This window comes from Rhamphochromis longiceps, linkage group LG9, assembly GCF_057381845.1.
Source record: "Rhamphochromis longiceps isolate RC_006_pf linkage group LG9, R_longiceps_female_GT1.1, whole genome shotgun sequence".
Taxonomy (NCBI): domain Eukaryota; kingdom Metazoa; phylum Chordata; class Actinopteri; order Cichliformes; family Cichlidae; genus Rhamphochromis; species Rhamphochromis longiceps.
In genome coordinates, this window is record NC_140565.1 from 10436303 (window position 1) to 10454102 (window position 17800).

At 41.4% G+C, this 17800-nt stretch overlaps 2 protein-coding genes and 1 pseudogene across 2 annotated transcripts; 1 reads left to right on the forward strand and 2 right to left on the reverse strand.

Annotated features, from left to right (window-relative positions):
- Window positions 1-3685: 3685 nt before the first annotated feature.
- On the reverse strand, window positions 3686-7441 carry LOC146661687 (TIMELESS-interacting protein-like). Its single transcript, XM_085418240.1, has 3 exons — window positions 7400-7441; window positions 5060-5207; window positions 3686-4601 (listed from the first exon to the last, which is right to left on the reverse strand). Exons 1-3 carry the CDS (start codon window positions 7400-7402, stop codon window positions 4507-4509), a joined length of 246 nt encoding a protein of 81 aa, XP_085274366.1. The 5' UTR covers window positions 7403-7441; the 3' UTR covers window positions 3686-4506.
- Window positions 7442-7686: 245 nt separating this feature from the next.
- On the forward strand, window positions 7687-17376 carry LOC146661688 (uncharacterized). Its single transcript, XM_085418245.1, has 5 exons — window positions 7687-7750; window positions 7858-7970; window positions 8914-9095; window positions 16861-17017; window positions 17153-17376. The coding sequence occupies exons 1-5, from the start codon at window positions 7702-7704 to the stop codon at window positions 17285-17287; spliced, it is 636 nt and encodes a 211-aa protein (XP_085274371.1). The 5' UTR covers window positions 7687-7701; the 3' UTR covers window positions 17288-17376.
- On the reverse strand, window positions 12373-14296 carry LOC146661689 (serine/threonine-protein kinase pim-3-like; annotated as a pseudogene).
- Window positions 17377-17800: the final 424 nt, after the last annotated feature.

The following is a 17800-nucleotide window of genomic DNA, read 5'->3' on the forward strand; positions in this document are numbered from 1 at the left end:
ATATTTACCCCTCTGATGACAGCTCACAAGCGTTAGCTTTATTTTGATACCAAGACTGTTTACACAGAGTTTGTAATTGCAGAGAAATACTCCATTTATTTTGGCCTCTTCATTTTCGAGCAGGAAGCTCAGAAAAGCCCTGGGGGCCTAACAGGTCAAAGTTCATTCCCAATAAAACTAACTGTGAGATGTTTGACTACATTGCTCTCTGGATTATTGTTACAGTCCTAAATGATCAGCTTTAAAGTGTTTGTGCTAATAACACCATGTACAGTAAGACAGGCATGGAGAACAGCACTGACGGGAGGCTTTGAACAGATGACACACTCAGTTCAATTCAACATATAAGACTTTAAAAACGCACAAACATCGACCTAAAATCTATTTATTCAGTCCATCACCTGTCATAGAATTATGTCAAATAATAATGTATTGTTCATCTCCCTTAAATAAACAGGCAGCCTTAAAGTATGAAACATTCATTCATTAAAACACTAAAATGTGTCTGTCGTCTCCGTGGCTGATAGAGCCCCACAGGCATCAATGTGAGCTTAAAGCCATTTATAATTTTTAAATGGTTTAATGTGTCGGTGCTCACGATAAACACATTTTGAATGAAAGCCAGGGAACTTCAGCAGCACAAGAAATGGCTTCTTTGTGCCCACATGCATCAGTCCCTCTTTTTACCAGTTTTTCTTTAAGGCTTAAGTTGGCTAGTTAAGTGTCGGACTAACGATTAAAGCTTTCACTTGAGTGAAGTCACTAATATTACTGCTACTGCTAAGTAATGTTAGCCAAGTTTAAAGCACACTGCATAAATCACCATGCCATAACTAACTGCTGTGCTAGCACTGCCGTACTCTATCACACTCAGTGCATTTCAATCATTTCTCCAGCAAGTTTGATAGCTAGCAAAATAATAATCATAGTTTTAAACATTAGCCTGTGTTATGTACACATACTCGAAATTATTTACTGTCATGTGACTCAAGAGTACAAATTCCTTCAGTGTCGTTTTCCATCGAACACTCATTAAAACAGCACGAACCCTGAAACTGCTTATTAAAATAATATGTATGTAAATAATAGTATGTTGCATTATAAAAAATTAAGCTTTTGACTGCCCTCCAGAGTTCACGTTAACTTCAGATCTCTGGAAGCTACACTACCCGAACGATGTCAGCTGTTTAGTTTCTATACTGGACAGAAAAAAAAAAGGGGGGGGGGGTGGATTGGCTCCTCTTAAGGAGGACTAATGACTAAAATGTGAAAGTTTAAAGTCGATGAGTAAATCATGCTCGGGTAATACAATGGAAACGGTCTCATATCACCATCTAGTGTTATAAACTGTAAACACATTTTTATGGGTGAAGGCTCATAATAGAGACCGATCAACAGGTCATTTTCTTTTCTATGGGTCTCATTTAAATCACATTACATCATTTCTGCGGTAAATGAGGACCCTGAAGAACGATTTAATGTCACTGTTAAAGATTTGTAGACAATAGATCGCAGACAGCTGGCTCCGCTTTAACTAAAGAGGAAGTAAAAACAGTTTGGATCACAAGTGTAAGGCAAAAACAAAAATACTACGCCTAATTGAAGCTGACATCAGACAGGCAGTAAAGAAATCAATGTTTTCTACATGCTTTGCCTCTTATTACCAAACTCCACACTAATGTGAGGAATCTCTGGTGGTTTGGACGAACTGTGCAATACGGGAACTCGTCACTCGACCTTCAGGGTTTCTGGTGGATATATACACTAGATCCACTTCACTATATTGTAAGGAGTATTCACTCACCACCCATCATCCAAATCATTGAATTCAGGTGATCCAGTAACTTCCACAGCTGTATAGAATCAAGCACCTAGGCATGCAGACTGCTGCTACTAAGTGGAAGTGTTTGGGAACGACAGCAACTCAGCCATCAAGTGGTGGATCACGTAAAATCCCAGAGTGGGGGTCAGTGGATACTGAGGCGCACAGAGGTTGCTAATTTTCTGTGGAGTCCATCGCTCCAAACTTCACGTGGTCTCCAGATTAGCTAAAGAACAGTGCACAGAGAGCTTCGTGGAATCCATTTCCATGGCCGAGCAGCTGTAGTCCAAGCCTTACATCACAGAGTGCAACGCAAAGCAATGGGACACAGCGGTGTAAAGCACGCCGCCACTGGACTCTAGAACAGGAGAGATGCAGTCTATGGAGCGACGGATCACAGTTCTCAATCTGGAAAGCCGATAGACAAGTCAACTTAGCAGTTGCCAGGACAACAGAGCTCCAGGTTTGGTGGCAGGGGGATTTCGGTGCGGGGTTGTTTTTCAGAAGTTGGGCTCAGTCTCTTCGTTCCAGTGAAAGGAACTCTTAATGCTTCAGCATGCAAAGACATTTTGGCTCCCGACTTTAAGGGAACAGTTTGGGGATGGCTTCTTCCTGTTCCAGCATGACTGGGCACCAGTGCACAAAGCAAGGTCCACAAAGACATGAACTCTGGCATGGGAGTCCTGACCAGAACACCACTGGGATGAATGAGAGCAGAGACTTGGAGCCAGGCCTTCAACATCAGTGTCTGACCTTACAAATGGTCATAAACTCCCATAAACACTCCCAGAAGAGTTGAAGCTGATATAGCTGCACAGGCGGACGTCGTGAATGGGATGTCACTCGAGTTCATATGAGTGTGGGGGCAGATGAGCAAACACTTTTGGCAATATACTGTACATTCAATGTTTTGCTTTTTGTATTTTCATATAAAGTTAATACACCAATGAAGCTAGATGATCCTTATGAACCTTCGCTGGATGTTTTGTAGCAGAATCATTAATTATTTCTGTTATATTGTGTCCCAGCTGTATGATACATTTTTGCCATTCTTACCAATTTGCTGCTGGCGTGCGCGCCTCTTTTCCAGGGCCCGCTGTCTGTTCAGCTCAATACGTTTCTGCTGCTCTTCGGTCAGAGAGGGAGTAGGTGGGGGAGCGAGGGCTTCGGCAATCTGCCCTTGGGGAGCATTAATAAAACTCTCTCTGCTGAACAGATCAGGATCCCCAAATGTTTCCAGTTCACGTTGTACCTCTTCGTCACCAGCACCTGAACACAATTTCAAGCAGTGCTGATAATTAAGTCCTGTGGAATATGGCAAGTATTTCCTATGTGCACCTGCAGGTGTGAATCCACCGTAGGGCTGTTCGATACAACGATATATACAAAAACGTCTATTTCATTTTACGCTATCGTTTGTTTCGTGGTGTCGCAAAATAAACTGTTTACGGCAATATTTCTTCATGGTTCTGATGTCACTGTAGTAAAGTTCTCTCTTTCTCTTATATATAACCACACTACGGACGGACAAGCGCCTGTTTTTATGCGTTGTCGTTAGCAACAACGACGGTAAAACCATCGCGTGTCCGCTTGTTTATGTTCCACTGAAGCCCATCCCAGCAGCCAGGTCGCCAGCCTGTCACAGGGCCAACACAGACAGACCCTCTGAATGGAAATGTCAGTGCCTTCAGATGTACCATGTTCAGAAGGCAGTAGCTTGTTGGGGGGGGTAGGGTGTTTGGTTTTCAGGGTGCCCACAACCTTTCTTTTCCTACCTGTTTGTACATAAGGCAGTATAATGAGAAATAGTCAAATTTCTCCATCTAAAAATAAAAAATAAAAAATTGCTATATATATATATATATTTATAGCAAAGTTGCAATTAATTTGAATATTTTATCAAATGAAAATCTATGTTTTTCTTTAATACAGCTTGCAAGTTTTATCCTAAGTATAATCGACGTTCTTACTTAAAAGCTTATTTAACATCCTTTGATTTAGTATAACTTAGTTCTGTCCAGGAACATTGTGAACAGAACAGTAACAGAGGAGTGCCACTGGAACACCCACTGGGAGACTACTGGGAACGAGCCTGACTTATGGTTGGCAATACTAACCAGGTTCACACTATAGGTGTACAGAGACTGGAAACATCTTTCTCACACACATCCAGGGATGTCTCCAACGCTCTGACAATTTTCAGTCTGGGAATTTTGCCCATCCAAATGATGAAAACAACAATGGTATTAGAGTCTTTCTTCTTTAAATGACTGGCAGAGTGAAGCTGCACCATCATCACACAGATGCAGTCATTTGTACCCGCCGCTAAAGCGTAAGAAGACGCTGCAGTACTCTGCGAAACGACAGGTGTCGCCACTCAGATAATATCACATCACTTTTTTTGTGCAAAGTTCTTTCCACAAACTTACGTTTTCAAACATTTGCAACAACTCTGTGTGTCAGTGTGTCTCTGAGCCTCTGTGCACGATTATTAGTGAAACGGTGATAAAAACCAGTGCAGTCACAGACTCGTGTTCAACCTGGCTGCAACACTGACAGTCTGCACACGTCAATCAATGATTTTGGCCTCCTTGTGTCCCAGCTCACACAAGATGACATCAAATTCCTATTTAAATGCGCATTTTAATGCATTTCAACCCTCTGTCGTGATATAAATGTCTTTGCTACCTGTGGGAGTCCAGCTTGGGTTGGGGTCTCTTCACGCCTCTCCTTTTAGCAGTAGGGACATCAGCCAGCTGTGATACCTCACCTTCATCTCCTGCATTGAAAACACATGACAACAGGATGTGTTTCTAACTCATTCTGTTGGCAGCGTGGCAAACTTCAAGCTTATCTTTAAATCCAGACAAATTATAGACTGGAGGTTACAGAAGAAATGTGCTGGTTTGAACAGTATCTGATAGGTTTCATTTGCTCACGCAAACAAAAACATGTGTGTTGTTATTGTTAGAAACATCCAGTCTCAGAGAGATGCTGAAAAACCAGTTCATGCATTTGTTAATTCTAGGCTGAACTAACAAATTCATTATTATCAAGCTGTTCCAAAAAGCTTTGTGGAAGGACTATGAGAGGTTGTATTTCTCCCACATTAGCCTTTTTTCCTGAATCTTATTTTTCTATGATTCTTCATTAAACCATGAATTTAAAATACAAAGTTCTGAATCATCACATCTTAAAGACCTCATAGTAATCCTGTAAGAGCACAGCAGCATCTACCATCTGCAAAAGGGTCTCCTTCCTCCTGGCCTCCCCGGCCTGGGGAGTGTGGTGGTGGGAGTGGGGGGAAAGCTTCATCCTCTATGCCGTCATAGTCAGGAATGTCCTGCGGGCTATTTTCCTGTGGGTCAACCATGGTGAGTCGGTCCTGGAGACAAAGTAAAAGACGTGTGAGCCCCAGTCGTCAACAGCATCAGCATTAAGTTACATGAATTTAACTGCAAGTTGAAAAAATGACATTTATTTCTGTAAGAGTAATTCTTTACTGTGTTACAACATCAACATGAAAACCTAAAAAAAACTGGCATTTACTTTTTTCTTTTTTTACATCAACAGGAGGAGCTGTACAGACACTCATCCCACCTGGAATTATACCCCAAATTCAGAAATGTACTATTATGATACATTAATGGTCCATTACGTTTGTTTCACAGTTATATACATAATACAATTTATAGATTTGTATATATTTACATTCTATCAGGGATGAACTGGTTGTGAACCTTTGGGCTGATAATGACATTTAAAAGTTACAATTTGGATGAATTATTACTGCGATACTTCTTTTGGACTCTGTAGTACCACAGAAATATCATTAAAGTAACAGGTTTGTTTTAAAGTCTTTCAGCTGTTCCGTAAGCATCATCGTCATCATCATTTATATAGCACTTTAAAAACACACCTGGCAGACCGAAGTGCTGCACAATACAAATGTAGTAATAAAATAGCAAAAAACAAACATAGCAATAAAGTAAACTCTTGAGCCAAAATGATGTGACACAACTAGGGCTGCCACAAACGATTATTTTGATAGTCGACTAGTCACCGATTATTTATGCGATTAGTCGACTAATCAGATCATCATCCACTGGACGTAAAACTACAGCTTATTGCACCATGCAGCATATGCTCTTATATAACTATCATTAGCTTATAGCTTTAAGCTTTTAAGGTGCTAACTAAAAATAAAGACAAGATGATAGTTTATTCAATTTTAATGAAATTTGCAGATTGTTTCGGTGAAGTTTAATAAACTCCTTGCTATCTAAAATATAACAGGACAACGGAGTATATTCTCCAGCATCTCACACTTCTGATAATCAGCTGTCTGCTTGACGTTTATTCAGCTGTGTAAAAACTATAACTTTAATCTCAGACAAACCGATTTACTCAGGAACAAATAAAATACTAAAAAAAAAAAAAAGCCAAACAACAACATTTTTAATTTATCTAAGTGACTCATATATATTTAACCTGAGTAGCGAAAGACGGCGGTGGGTTTGAAAACAATTTGCCTGGAGTCCGGTGTTCTCACCGTGCTAGTGACCTAGCCCCCGGCTAGCTATCGAGCTAGTGGGTAACAGACGACTCTGAAAACGTCAGAGCGCTTTTGAAAATATGTGGTGTCCTGATAAACTGAGCCGATATTTGAGGTTTACACAGCTACATTCTCGGCTGAAAATATGTTAAACGTTTATTTTGTGACCCAGAAAGAATAATAAGAGTAATATTAAAACTAACTAGCTGCCGCCATTGTTGGAAACTGAGCTGGGCCGCGCTATGAATTCTGGGACACAGCTGCTGCTTCTTCTTCTTCTTCTTCTTCTTCTTCGGGGTTTAACGGCAGCTGGCATCCTTGTACATGCAGTGCTGCCATCTTCTGTTTCAGTCCGTTATTACACTCTTAAATCCTGCTACTTATTCCTGCGTCTTTTGGGATCTTACAAAGCTTCAAACGACGCGTCGACTATTAAATCAGTCGTCGACGATTTTGATAGTCGACGTAATCGTGACTAGTCGACAAATCGTGGCAGCCCTAGACACAACACAGACACAAAAGGAAATCTTCTACATTGTTTTGCTGTTCACACAAGTTCTAATGCTACCCTTTGTTTCTGGAAGGAGACGATTTTCTGTCCAGTATTAAAGTTCAAAGAACAGGGTATCCGTCTCCAGTGGGCTGCTAAACAAGTTTACCAGAAAAATCAGACCCACGGTCATGTTGTGTCACTTTGAGTGATTAGTCAGCAGCAATAACAGGGAATGACAAACTGACAGACTTTGGATATAAAACAAACAATTTAAACATTTAGAAGTTAAACATCTTCTCGGATTCCTTTTGCTGCACATGTCTATGTATGTATTTGCTGTACAGTGTCATTTGTTTGGAACATTAATCTTGATGTATACATAAACATTTGATTTGAAAAACGTGTTTAAAAATGAACACTGACACAATTAAACACAACACTGGTGCACGGTGACTGCAAACAGAAGCAGCTGCTTGTATCCTCCTGTGGATACAAACCAGCAAGAACTCATCAGATCTCTGTCACTTACCATTAATGAAGTTTGGCTTTTATTAATAAACAGAGAGCACGGATATCTATGGAAGAAATATAGTATCATCAGAATTCAAGTATTTTTAGACATTGAATTTATGACACTGAATTTTTATCCTCCAAATTTCCCTGCAAAAATATTCACCTGCAAAAATTCACCTGAAAAAAATTCACCTGAAAAAAATTCACCTGCAAAAATTCAACTGCAAAAGTGATGAACTTTAATGACCCAAGCCAGAGCAATCAGCACCAGATCGAGTCGAGTGGCTCTCAGCCAATTAAATTACGCTGTTTGATCACATGACACCGTTAGCCAGCAGCGTGTCTCCTAAAAGAGAGCTGTTTAAAGGTGAGTGATTAAGTTTTTCTCCTAAATAGAGATCATTACAGAACGCCTAGTCCTACTTAAAATCCCATTTATTATTATTATTTTTTTTATCATCTACTCGAACTAAGGAAAACGTTTGACTAACTCAAAGACAATTTCCACGCCTCCCCTGCCTGACTGCAGAGGCAGTTTTGAATTTAGGAGCGCCAAGATGGCAGCGGCAAACCCTGGCGGCTCTCCGGTGAGTATATATATATATTTTTTTATCTTCAAGTTTGTCTTTTGAAACCTTAATTTTATTTAAATCCGTTGCTCACGTATAAAGTACACAGACGGGGTCTTTGCTCAACTCGTCTGAGGCGTGTCTCACTAAGCGCTACATGCTAGCATCCTGCTAACCGAGCTACCCTTTACATGCTGTGCTTTAGAAAATAGGATACTCGTTAAAAAAAAATACTCCGCAGATATTGATTGATAGATAGACGAACACTGCAAATATAATGTTGGAAACGAGAACGGCCTTTAGTGAAGGGGTAAAATACACCATGAATAAAGCCATAGAGTGAATGGCTGCCATGGTTGCAGAACAGCCTGATTTAATGACAAGAATGGGGAAGAGTGAGGTGAAGTGAACCACAGCCACAAAACACGGTCAGACAAGGCGGCAAAAGGGCAGTGATCTGTCCGTCAGTATGAAGTTGGTGTGTGCTTTGGTGAACAAAAACTCCAGACTGGTAGCAGGAAGATGGGAGACTCGTGTTTCACTGGAATAGTGGTGAATTAAAACATCCTTTGTTGGGGACATTTCGGTGTAAATGCATCCATACAGGCAAGACAGAGGCAGACCAGACAGTGAAGAAAACAAGGCAAACATTAGAAATATAAAAACGGAAATATAGGATGAGTCGGGGATGAGTTCCTGCCCCAAGTGGAGGAGTTCAAGTATCTCGGGGTCTTGTTCGCGAGTGATGGGAGAAGGGAGCCGGAGATCGACAGACGGATTGGGGCTGCAGCTGCAGTAATGCGGACGCTGCACCGGTCCGTCGTGGTGAAGAGGGAGCTGAGTGTAAAAGCGAAGCTCTCAATTTACCGGTCGATCTACGTCCCTACCCTCACCTATGGCCTTTACATGACTAACGTCCCCTCTTCTCCCTACCTCACATTAGCCCCCATCTTTCTTCCAGGTGGAAAAGACCCGTCACCTTCTGGGAGTGGCGGCTCCCGTGGGAACAGCTCCCACCACCAAGTCCCTGAGTGAGTCTCTGTCCCCCAGCGTGAGCTCCAGCACTCTGTCCACGTCCACCTCCGCCTCCTCGCAGATCTCCAGCACCACCTTTGAAAGCGTGAGAAGGAGCTGGCCACCAAGGTGAGAAAAACGTGGGCTTAGTGGGCGTTCTTGTTGCTGCCTTCTTCCTTCTCTGCTCGGTCTTGTTCCTGTTGTGTTGTAGTGCCTGCGCCTTCTGACACACACCTTCAATACTGAATACAAGCAGCTGGTGAACAGCATCAGTGACTGCAAGGTGAGAAATAATACAAAGAAATAAAAAAATAGCCTTTCTGTGTCACATCAGGGAGTTCCTATATTGACGTCTACCTCATCCTGCTGTTGTTTCACTTCAGCTTTCTCTCATCTCACCGATCGGACGTGATCCATCCGTGACGAGCTTCAGCAGTGCTACCCTCACCCCTTCCTCTACCTGCCCCTCTCTCTCGGACTCGCGCTGTGGCTCCATGGGCCAGAAGTAAACATATTTTTAGGAACATTGACCTCGATCTGCAAACGGTTATTGACAGGTTATCTATTTGATTCTAACTTGGTGTGATTTGTGTTAAAGGACCCCTGAGAACAGCTCACGTGCCTCCAGTCCCTCCTGCTCAGACTGTGAAAACTTCCCGATGGTTCCCACTCTGGAGACCTCCTACCTTGCGCGGGCTGCAAAGAACGAGTTCCTGAACTTGGTGCCTGATATTGAAGAAATGCGACCAGGGTGAGTAATGCCATATTAACCCAAATACTGTCACTATGACATGTGTCTCACAGACCAAATGTAAGTCGACACTCATGTTCTCTAGTTCAAGCGGAAATGATGTGGATCGATTCAAATTCCTGAGCCTGGATGATTTCAGCTGGAAACAAACCAACTCTGCTTCTTCCTCAGATAATTCAATTCAATTTTATTTATATAGCGCCAAATCACAACAAAAGTCGCCTCAAGGCGCTTCATAGATACAGAGAAAAACCCAACAATCATATGACCCCCTATGAGCAAGCACTTTGGCGACAGTGGGAAGGAAAAACTCCCTTTTAACAGGAAGAAACCTCCAGCAGAACCAGGCTCAGGGAGGGGCGGGACCATCTTCTGCGACCGGTTGGGGTGAGAGAAGGAAGATGGGATAAAGACATGCTGTGGAAGAGAGACAGAGGTTAATAACAGATATGATTCAATGCAGAGAGGTCTATTAATACATAGTGAGTGAGAAAGGTGACTGGAAAGGAAAAACTCAATGCATCATGGGAATCCCCGGCAGCCTACGTCTATTGCAGCATAACTAAGGGAGGATTCAGGGTCACCTGGTCCAGCCCTAACTATATGCTTTAGCAAAAAGGAAAGTTTTAAGCCTAATCTTAAAAGTAGAGATAGTGTCTGTCTCCTGAATCCAAACTGGAAGCTGGTTCCACAGAAGAGGGGCCTGAAAACTGAAGGCTCTCCCTCCCATTCTACTTTTAAATACTCTAGGAACAACAAGTAGGCCTGCAGAGCGAGAGCGAAGTGCTCTAATAGGGTGATATGGTACTACAAGGTCATTAAGATAAGATGGGGCCTGATTATTTAAGACCTTGTATGTGAGGAGCAGGATTTTGAATTCAATTCTGGATTTAACAGGAGAAATCTGCTCTCTCTTTCTAGTCCCTGTCAGGACTCTTGCTGCAGCATTTTGGATTAGCTGAAGGCTTTTCAGTGAGTTTTTTGGACATCCTGATAATAATGAATTACAGTCGTCCAGCCTGGAAGTAATAAATGGTAAATGCCCTGTATTTATATAGCGCTTTACTAGTCCCTAAGGACCCCAAAGCGCTTTACATATCCAGTCATCCACCCATTCACACACACATTCACACAATAAATGCATGAACTAGTTTTTCAGCGTCACTCTGAGACAGGATATTTCTAATTTTAGAGATGTTGCGCAAATGGAAGAACGCAGTCTTACATATTTGTTTAATATGTGCGTTGAAGGACATGTCCTGGTCAAAAATGACTCCAAGGTTCCTCACAGCGTTACTGGAGGCCAAGGTAATGCCATCCAGAGTAAGAATCTGGTTAGATACCATATTTCTAAACTTTTCAGGGACGAGTACAATAACCTCAGTTTGATCTGAATTAAGAAGCAGAAAGTTAGCGGCCATCCAGGTCTTTAAGTCTTTAAGACATTCCTGCAGTGTAACTCATTGGTGTGTGTTATCTGGCTTCATGGACAGATAGAGCTGGGTGTCATCTGCATAGCAGTGAAAATTTATGCTATGTCTTCTAATGATGCTGCCTAGGGGAAACATGTATAATGTAAACAGAATTGGTCCTAGCACTGAACCCTGTGGAACTCCATAATTAACCTCAGTGTGTGAAGAGGACTCTCCATTTACATGCACAAATTGGAGTCTATTAGATAGATATGTCACAAACCAAACTGTACACTGGTAAACTGTTACAATAAAAAAGACCGTAATTTTCTTTACTCTTCTTTATTTATGTAACTTTTGTTTTCACTGGCAATTTAGTATTAGGTTAGGACAAAAAACAAATTAGGAAGGTTAAAGACAGAACATTACTAGATTGTGGTTTTAATTAAAATGTAGCCTTTGACAATGCTGAACACATGAGAAGCTACTTTAAGGCATATCACCCAATTTGTAATATTGCTAAACATTTCTTAAGGCAGACGAGTCATGCTGGCTGGGTCAGTGTCATTTTTGTTGTAATTGATGTCTGGTTTGTTCTGTTCCCTAGTGATGGGTAGGGATGGGTACCAGTATCCGGTGTTCTGACATAATCCTTGAAATAGTAATAACACAGTATCCTCAGCAAAGATGAATTAAACAAGTTTTATTTTAATGGAAGTTTACTTCAAGTCTTCAGATTTTTACTGTCTTTTATTTGATTACTTTAAAGTATATGATTACATTAGAGTAATTAAATAAAGACAGTTTTGATGGAGCTCCTGAGCCAGCCCAAGCTCTCTATGAAGACGAGGAAAAACTCCCCTGGGGGGGCCAGACTGACGGGAAGAAACCTCGGGAAAGCCCATTCAAAGAGAGATCCCCTTTCCTGGGATGGCTGGGGGGGGTTACAGGAATTCCAAAACACTGAAATTTAAAGTGGGCCAATTAAAAAAAATTATTTCCTGAAAAAAAGAAAGGTAATTCATACATCACACATAAATGATAACGTCTGAATTGTGTGTGTGTGTGTGTTTGTGTGTGTGTGTGTGATAGGCTTATCTCAGCCAAGTGTGATGCTGTAGCTCCTCCAGCGTCGGCCGCGTCTCCGGGACTTTGGTTAAACACGCGTCCAAGAAATCCCGGCAGTCTGGAAAGAAAGGAAAGAGAAAAAACATGAAGATGATAGTTCCAGTGGTCCAAGCCATCAGTCAGTCTTGAAGTGTGACGTTTTCTTACTTTTGGACAGATGTCTTTTGAATTTCAGGCGCTTTTTGAGGAAGCTCGTGGTGTTAAAGTCCCCGGCATGAAGCGCTTCGTACAGAACCACTCCCATTTGCCATACCGTGGTGGGTCCACACCTGTAGCAACTGCGCCCGTACCACTCGGGAGGGGAGTAAATTTCTGTACCTAATAAACAGACACAATTGCAATTTCTTCTAAAACAAAAGGCGAAAATTGTGACATCTGTGAAGAGCAAGAGCAGAATATGTTACCATAGAAGACGCGGTACTGCGACTGCTCCTTAACAAAGCAGCTCAGTCCAAAGTCGATGATACGAACACGCGGTACATCTGAGCCGGTCTCAATTAGAATGTTCTCACTCTTGATGTCCCGGTGAAAGATGTGTTTATCCTCCAGGTGCTTCGCAGCATCAACCAGCTGCTTCAGAATGACCTGGAAATAGAGCAGGGCGATATGACCAAAAATATTTATCACGATATACATTTGAAAAGTTGTGATAACGATATAACTGACGATATAACTGACACTAGACAAAATACTTTACAACGCCACAACTTTATTAGTGCAAAAAACCCCATAAATGTATTTTCACTTAAACAAGCAGCTGTTTTTTTTATGTGCATTAAAGTTATATAAAAATGTAACAGTGCAAATGCAAATTCCTCGCTGACAGTTTAACCAAAAGGCATTTCCAGTGGAAATTGGCCGACATATCCTCAGCATAACCATGTAAAATATCCACAAAGCTTAAAAAGAGGTTATACACACACAATACGGTAATATCACGTTGAGGTGCAGTACGTATCACTCCGCGAGGCGCCTGCCTACGATAGCCGTAATGCTCCGACAATCCATCGAGCGGTGCGGCTTTGTAGCTTAGCAAAGTCGCCGTGTACATAAAATCGTTTTGAGGTCAGTAAACACAACCAGAATTCATACATAAGGCACACGGGATTATAAGGGGCACTGTCGAGTTTCAGAAAAATCAAAGGATTGATTTTAAGTGTGCCGTATTTTCCAAACAACACGGTAATAACGGCGGCCCGCTAGCATGCGCTACCAAAAATCGTGCTTTGTTGTGTATCTGACGGACGAAAGCTAAACCAGTTCCACACCACTAAAGTTGCAGCATTTTTACAAACCAGTTCTGGTTCATCCGTTTCATTCAACGATCCACTTTTGCTCTTCTCTTTCTGCGTCACCGCCATCTGCGTATGTAAACATAGGCACTGCGCATGCGCGTTTTACCTATTCTAGCGCGATATTTCATTTTCCTATCGTTGCCCAAAATTACACCGGTATTACCGTGAATGGTATGATATAGCCCAGCCCTACCTGGAAACGATGAAAAAGACAATAATCAATCAATGGGTTAATGTTTCTCTAATACTCTGTGCTTTGATTGAATGATGTACAGTCTAAGACTCTTCTAAGGCAAGTCAACTTGCCTTGGCCTTGTCCTCTGGCAAAAATCCTCCATTTTCTTCTATGTATTTATCCAGGTCCACAGCGGGGACAGGTCTCTCCATCACCAGGATCAGCTCTCTGCCAAAGTCAAACCACTCCAACAGAGACACTGGGGCTGATGTTTCCACTGATCCATCTGCTTCAGCTGCAAGCTTCAGCATGATGGCAACTTCCACTGACACATTCTTCCCGTTATCATCCTGAAATATTTCAACAAAGTGGATGATGAGGCACAGACGTTCCACAGGTGAACGCTGCATGCAATCCACTAATGTAAAAACAATTCAAGTCTTGCACATTTACCTTCACTTTGCAGTACACTTTCCCCTTTGGGATGTGTTTGATGGCCACCTAAAAGACACAGGGCATTGATGAGCATTTCCTCAGTATGACATCATTAAAGGTGTAAAACAGCATACATCTCAGCTTACGATATTATCCCTTATCTGCATTACTGCCTGTCTTACTACCACCATCTGAACACTTACTGGTAAATGATCCTTTATGCGGTAGCCAGCAAACACTGCTCCACAGCCTCCTTCTCCAAGCCGGTGCTCCTCCACGTATCTTGCTTGGAAGTCACCTAAACAGACAAACACAAATTGGGTTTTACTACAGCTGTCACACAAATTACTCTCTGCTGTACCCTAAATGTTCATTTTGCTCTTCACCTGAATATAAAAGCTAAGCTGCTTGCTACTTACGTTTCTGTTCAGCCACTGACTTTTTGGCAACGGTTTTGGTTTTGTCCTGGTCCACGTTCTTTTTCTTAGGTGGGTCCCTGGTGTCTCCCGCAGCTTTCCTTTTGCCAGCCTTTTTGTTTTTACTGCAGCTCTCTGAAATCTCTATGCTGCAGTCTGCAGATGTGGAAAACACCAAAAGCACATCAGCTTATTAGATAATAGACACAAATATCTCCCAAACACTAATATCTTCAAACTAGCAACCAGATGTACACTTAATCTACCCCTCACTCAACTAATTAGCCTACCTTTACCAGTGTCCAACCAGGAAGATGCCTGCCCCTTGTCACCGCTCACATGCTCAAGAAGTTTACGCTTTTTTGCTGTATTGGTTGTCCCCGCTTCATCTTGTTGGACCTTTCGCTTGACTCCCCCGACCACATGAGCATCTGAGCTGGTGGAAGGACCAGCCTGCTCAGTGACCCTCCTTCTTTTTATGGGGGTCGTTTTTTCAGGACTGGCCTTTCTTTTAGCCATCCTGCTCTTACAATCTATAAACAACAACAACACATTAGTGAAAAAGAGCGCTCGACATCAGGACTAGAAGGATTTTGATGTCATTGAATTTTAAATTAGTATTGCTTACAATATAATAACAAGTTTATCCTTTTGATAAAAAACACACCAACACCATACTAGGTCTACTAAGTCTAGATACTGATGACACTTGTTGCTCTGTTTTCACTGCTCAGTCCAAGAATAAACTTGTCACATTATTTTACCAAAAGACAAAGTGCCCCAGTAACCTTTCTTTGATTAGACATGTTGCACTCAGGTTAGTTTCAATCAAAACCAGGATTTAAATCCTCTAAAAATGAATCATTTTATACACAGAGCCTCAACATTGTTAGAAATGTACATTCTGTTATTTAGGGGATTTTATTTTTTACTTACTTTGATCTCCTGGATCTTTCTTATCTGCCTCAGTCGTAACTTTTCTTGTTTCCTTTTTCATCTTAATTTTTAAAATAGAAAATGTCACCTTAATGAGTGAATAGTCCTTCAAATGTCTGGATGCTTGACTTTTCTAACTAAGCTGTATAAGTCAGTTCTGTAAGTGAGCTTTAAAAGTAAACTCCGGAGTCTATGGCAACACAACATTAGAACCTTGCCTTTTAGTGACATCACTAAAAGGCAGTGTCCCAAGTAGTTTAAAGAAAAACACTCTGGCATTTCATATAATTCAGTAATTTCACATTAAACTTTCTTTCATTATCCTTTCATTATTTGTTTAAAGACTTGATGTGTGGATGCTACTATGAAGACTTCTAGTTGAGCAAACACTAATAAACACTGACTAGTTTATCTGAGATAAAATATAACACTTTTTTATTAAGTCAGTGTTAACTCTGTTTTTTTCTGTTAGGATCATTCAATAGTATCAGAAGAGAAAAGAAAAGTATGTTTTGTTTTGTTTTTTTTCTTCAAGATCTGTTCACATGTACTTAGCAAGAGTGAGTACACAGCGTTAAAAAATGGTACTTAGTGTAGTGAGGAAGGCGAAAAGCAAAGAGGGCATATGAAGGTAATATTGAAGAAGGCGCAGTTTTGAAGTGGTGAAAGGCAAAGGCATGAGTGCAAGCGTAATAAAAGGTAATAGGAGAGATGTCGAGCAGGCGGAGGACTTGGCTGGAGCAGGAAAAGGCAAAAGGGGAAACGCGAGTGCACGTCTGAAACTTCTTCACTGTCAGTGAATCCTAATTCTTAAGACTAACTAAGAAGAATAAATCTATGTATGAATGTCGTTTTGAGCACATCTCCTCTTTCTACTGATCAATTCTTCCACCTAGTGGATAGATGATAGTATTGCAGCTTGTCTCGTCACCTGTTGTGTGTTTTGTGTGCTCCAGAACCTGCGTCCTGTTGGAGTACTGTACGTAAAACACACAAACACTGGAGTGAACACAGCTGCTGAACATCTCTATATTCATAACTTCTTCCTGTTATCTCATATCTGTCTCCCTTCATCTGTGTAGGAACGGTGTACAGATGTATGAGTATGTCACTCCTGCTCCTCCACCTAACACCTCCACTCCAAACTAAGTTTGCTCTGCTGCTTTGGTTCACTGATCTGCAAGTATCTGTCATTTGTTTGCAGATGTCTGCAGGAATTATTGTAATGATCCATTAATGGTGCCTGATTTCATTCAGTTTTACAGCTTGTCTCGTGTTTTTGAACTGCTTCCCTCACAGTTGTACACAGTGCTAACATGTGCTCTTACTCTGTTTTATTCCTGAAGAAAAAGAAAGTGCCCAGCCCAGCAGGATGAAGATGGGCCATACGTCAAGAAGCCTCCAAATGCCTTCATGCTCTATCTCAAAGAGCAGAGGCCAAAGGTCATTGCTGAACTCAACATCCCTGAAAATGCAGCCGTAAATGCAGTGGTGGGACAGAGAGTAAGTGTGTAACTCTGCATACATTTATGCATCTGTTAATGTTGTCTGCTCATGTTTTTGCATGTGTCCCAGCTGTCCTGTAGTTATGTGTAGTAGCAGTGCTCACAGTGTGTTCTTATGATCTTCTGTCCACAGTGGAAGTCGCTTTCAAACGACCAGAAAGCCAGATATTTCAAGCAGGCTGAAACAGAAAGACAGAATCATGCCAAAGAGCATCCAGCCTGGTCGACCAAAGAAAACTATGTATGTCCAACAATAATTTCATTATAGACGATTGGACTGATTTCAATTGAATTAAACTGTTACTCCTGTTATTTCAACATCTGTCTTTGTGTAAATAAATGAAAAAACAAACAAAAGATGCTTCTGTCATAAGTTACAGCAGGATGAAACAACCTTCATGTAGTTCTTGTTTTTAACCCTGCAAACCTTCTTTAGTTCTTTTGTTTCCTTTCATATTCAGCACACATCTGTCAGTGTCCACTAACTGTCAGGGAAAAGCCAGATAAAAACACTGTGGGGTCTTTTGGGACACGTGCTCGTTGGGTTTACTCATAGATATCAGAAATGATCTGTTCTGTATTCAAAGGATACACGAAGGACGTTTGTATTAAATGCAATATAGCGACTGATCATATGCTGCTTTCTTTGGGGGCTTTTCACCACCATGTTACACAAATCCAGTTTCTAACTGAAAAGAAAATCCTTCACCATTTTCTAATCAAATTCCCTGGTTTCCCATGTCAGAGATGTCATGGCTGAAAGGATCATCGCATATTGAGC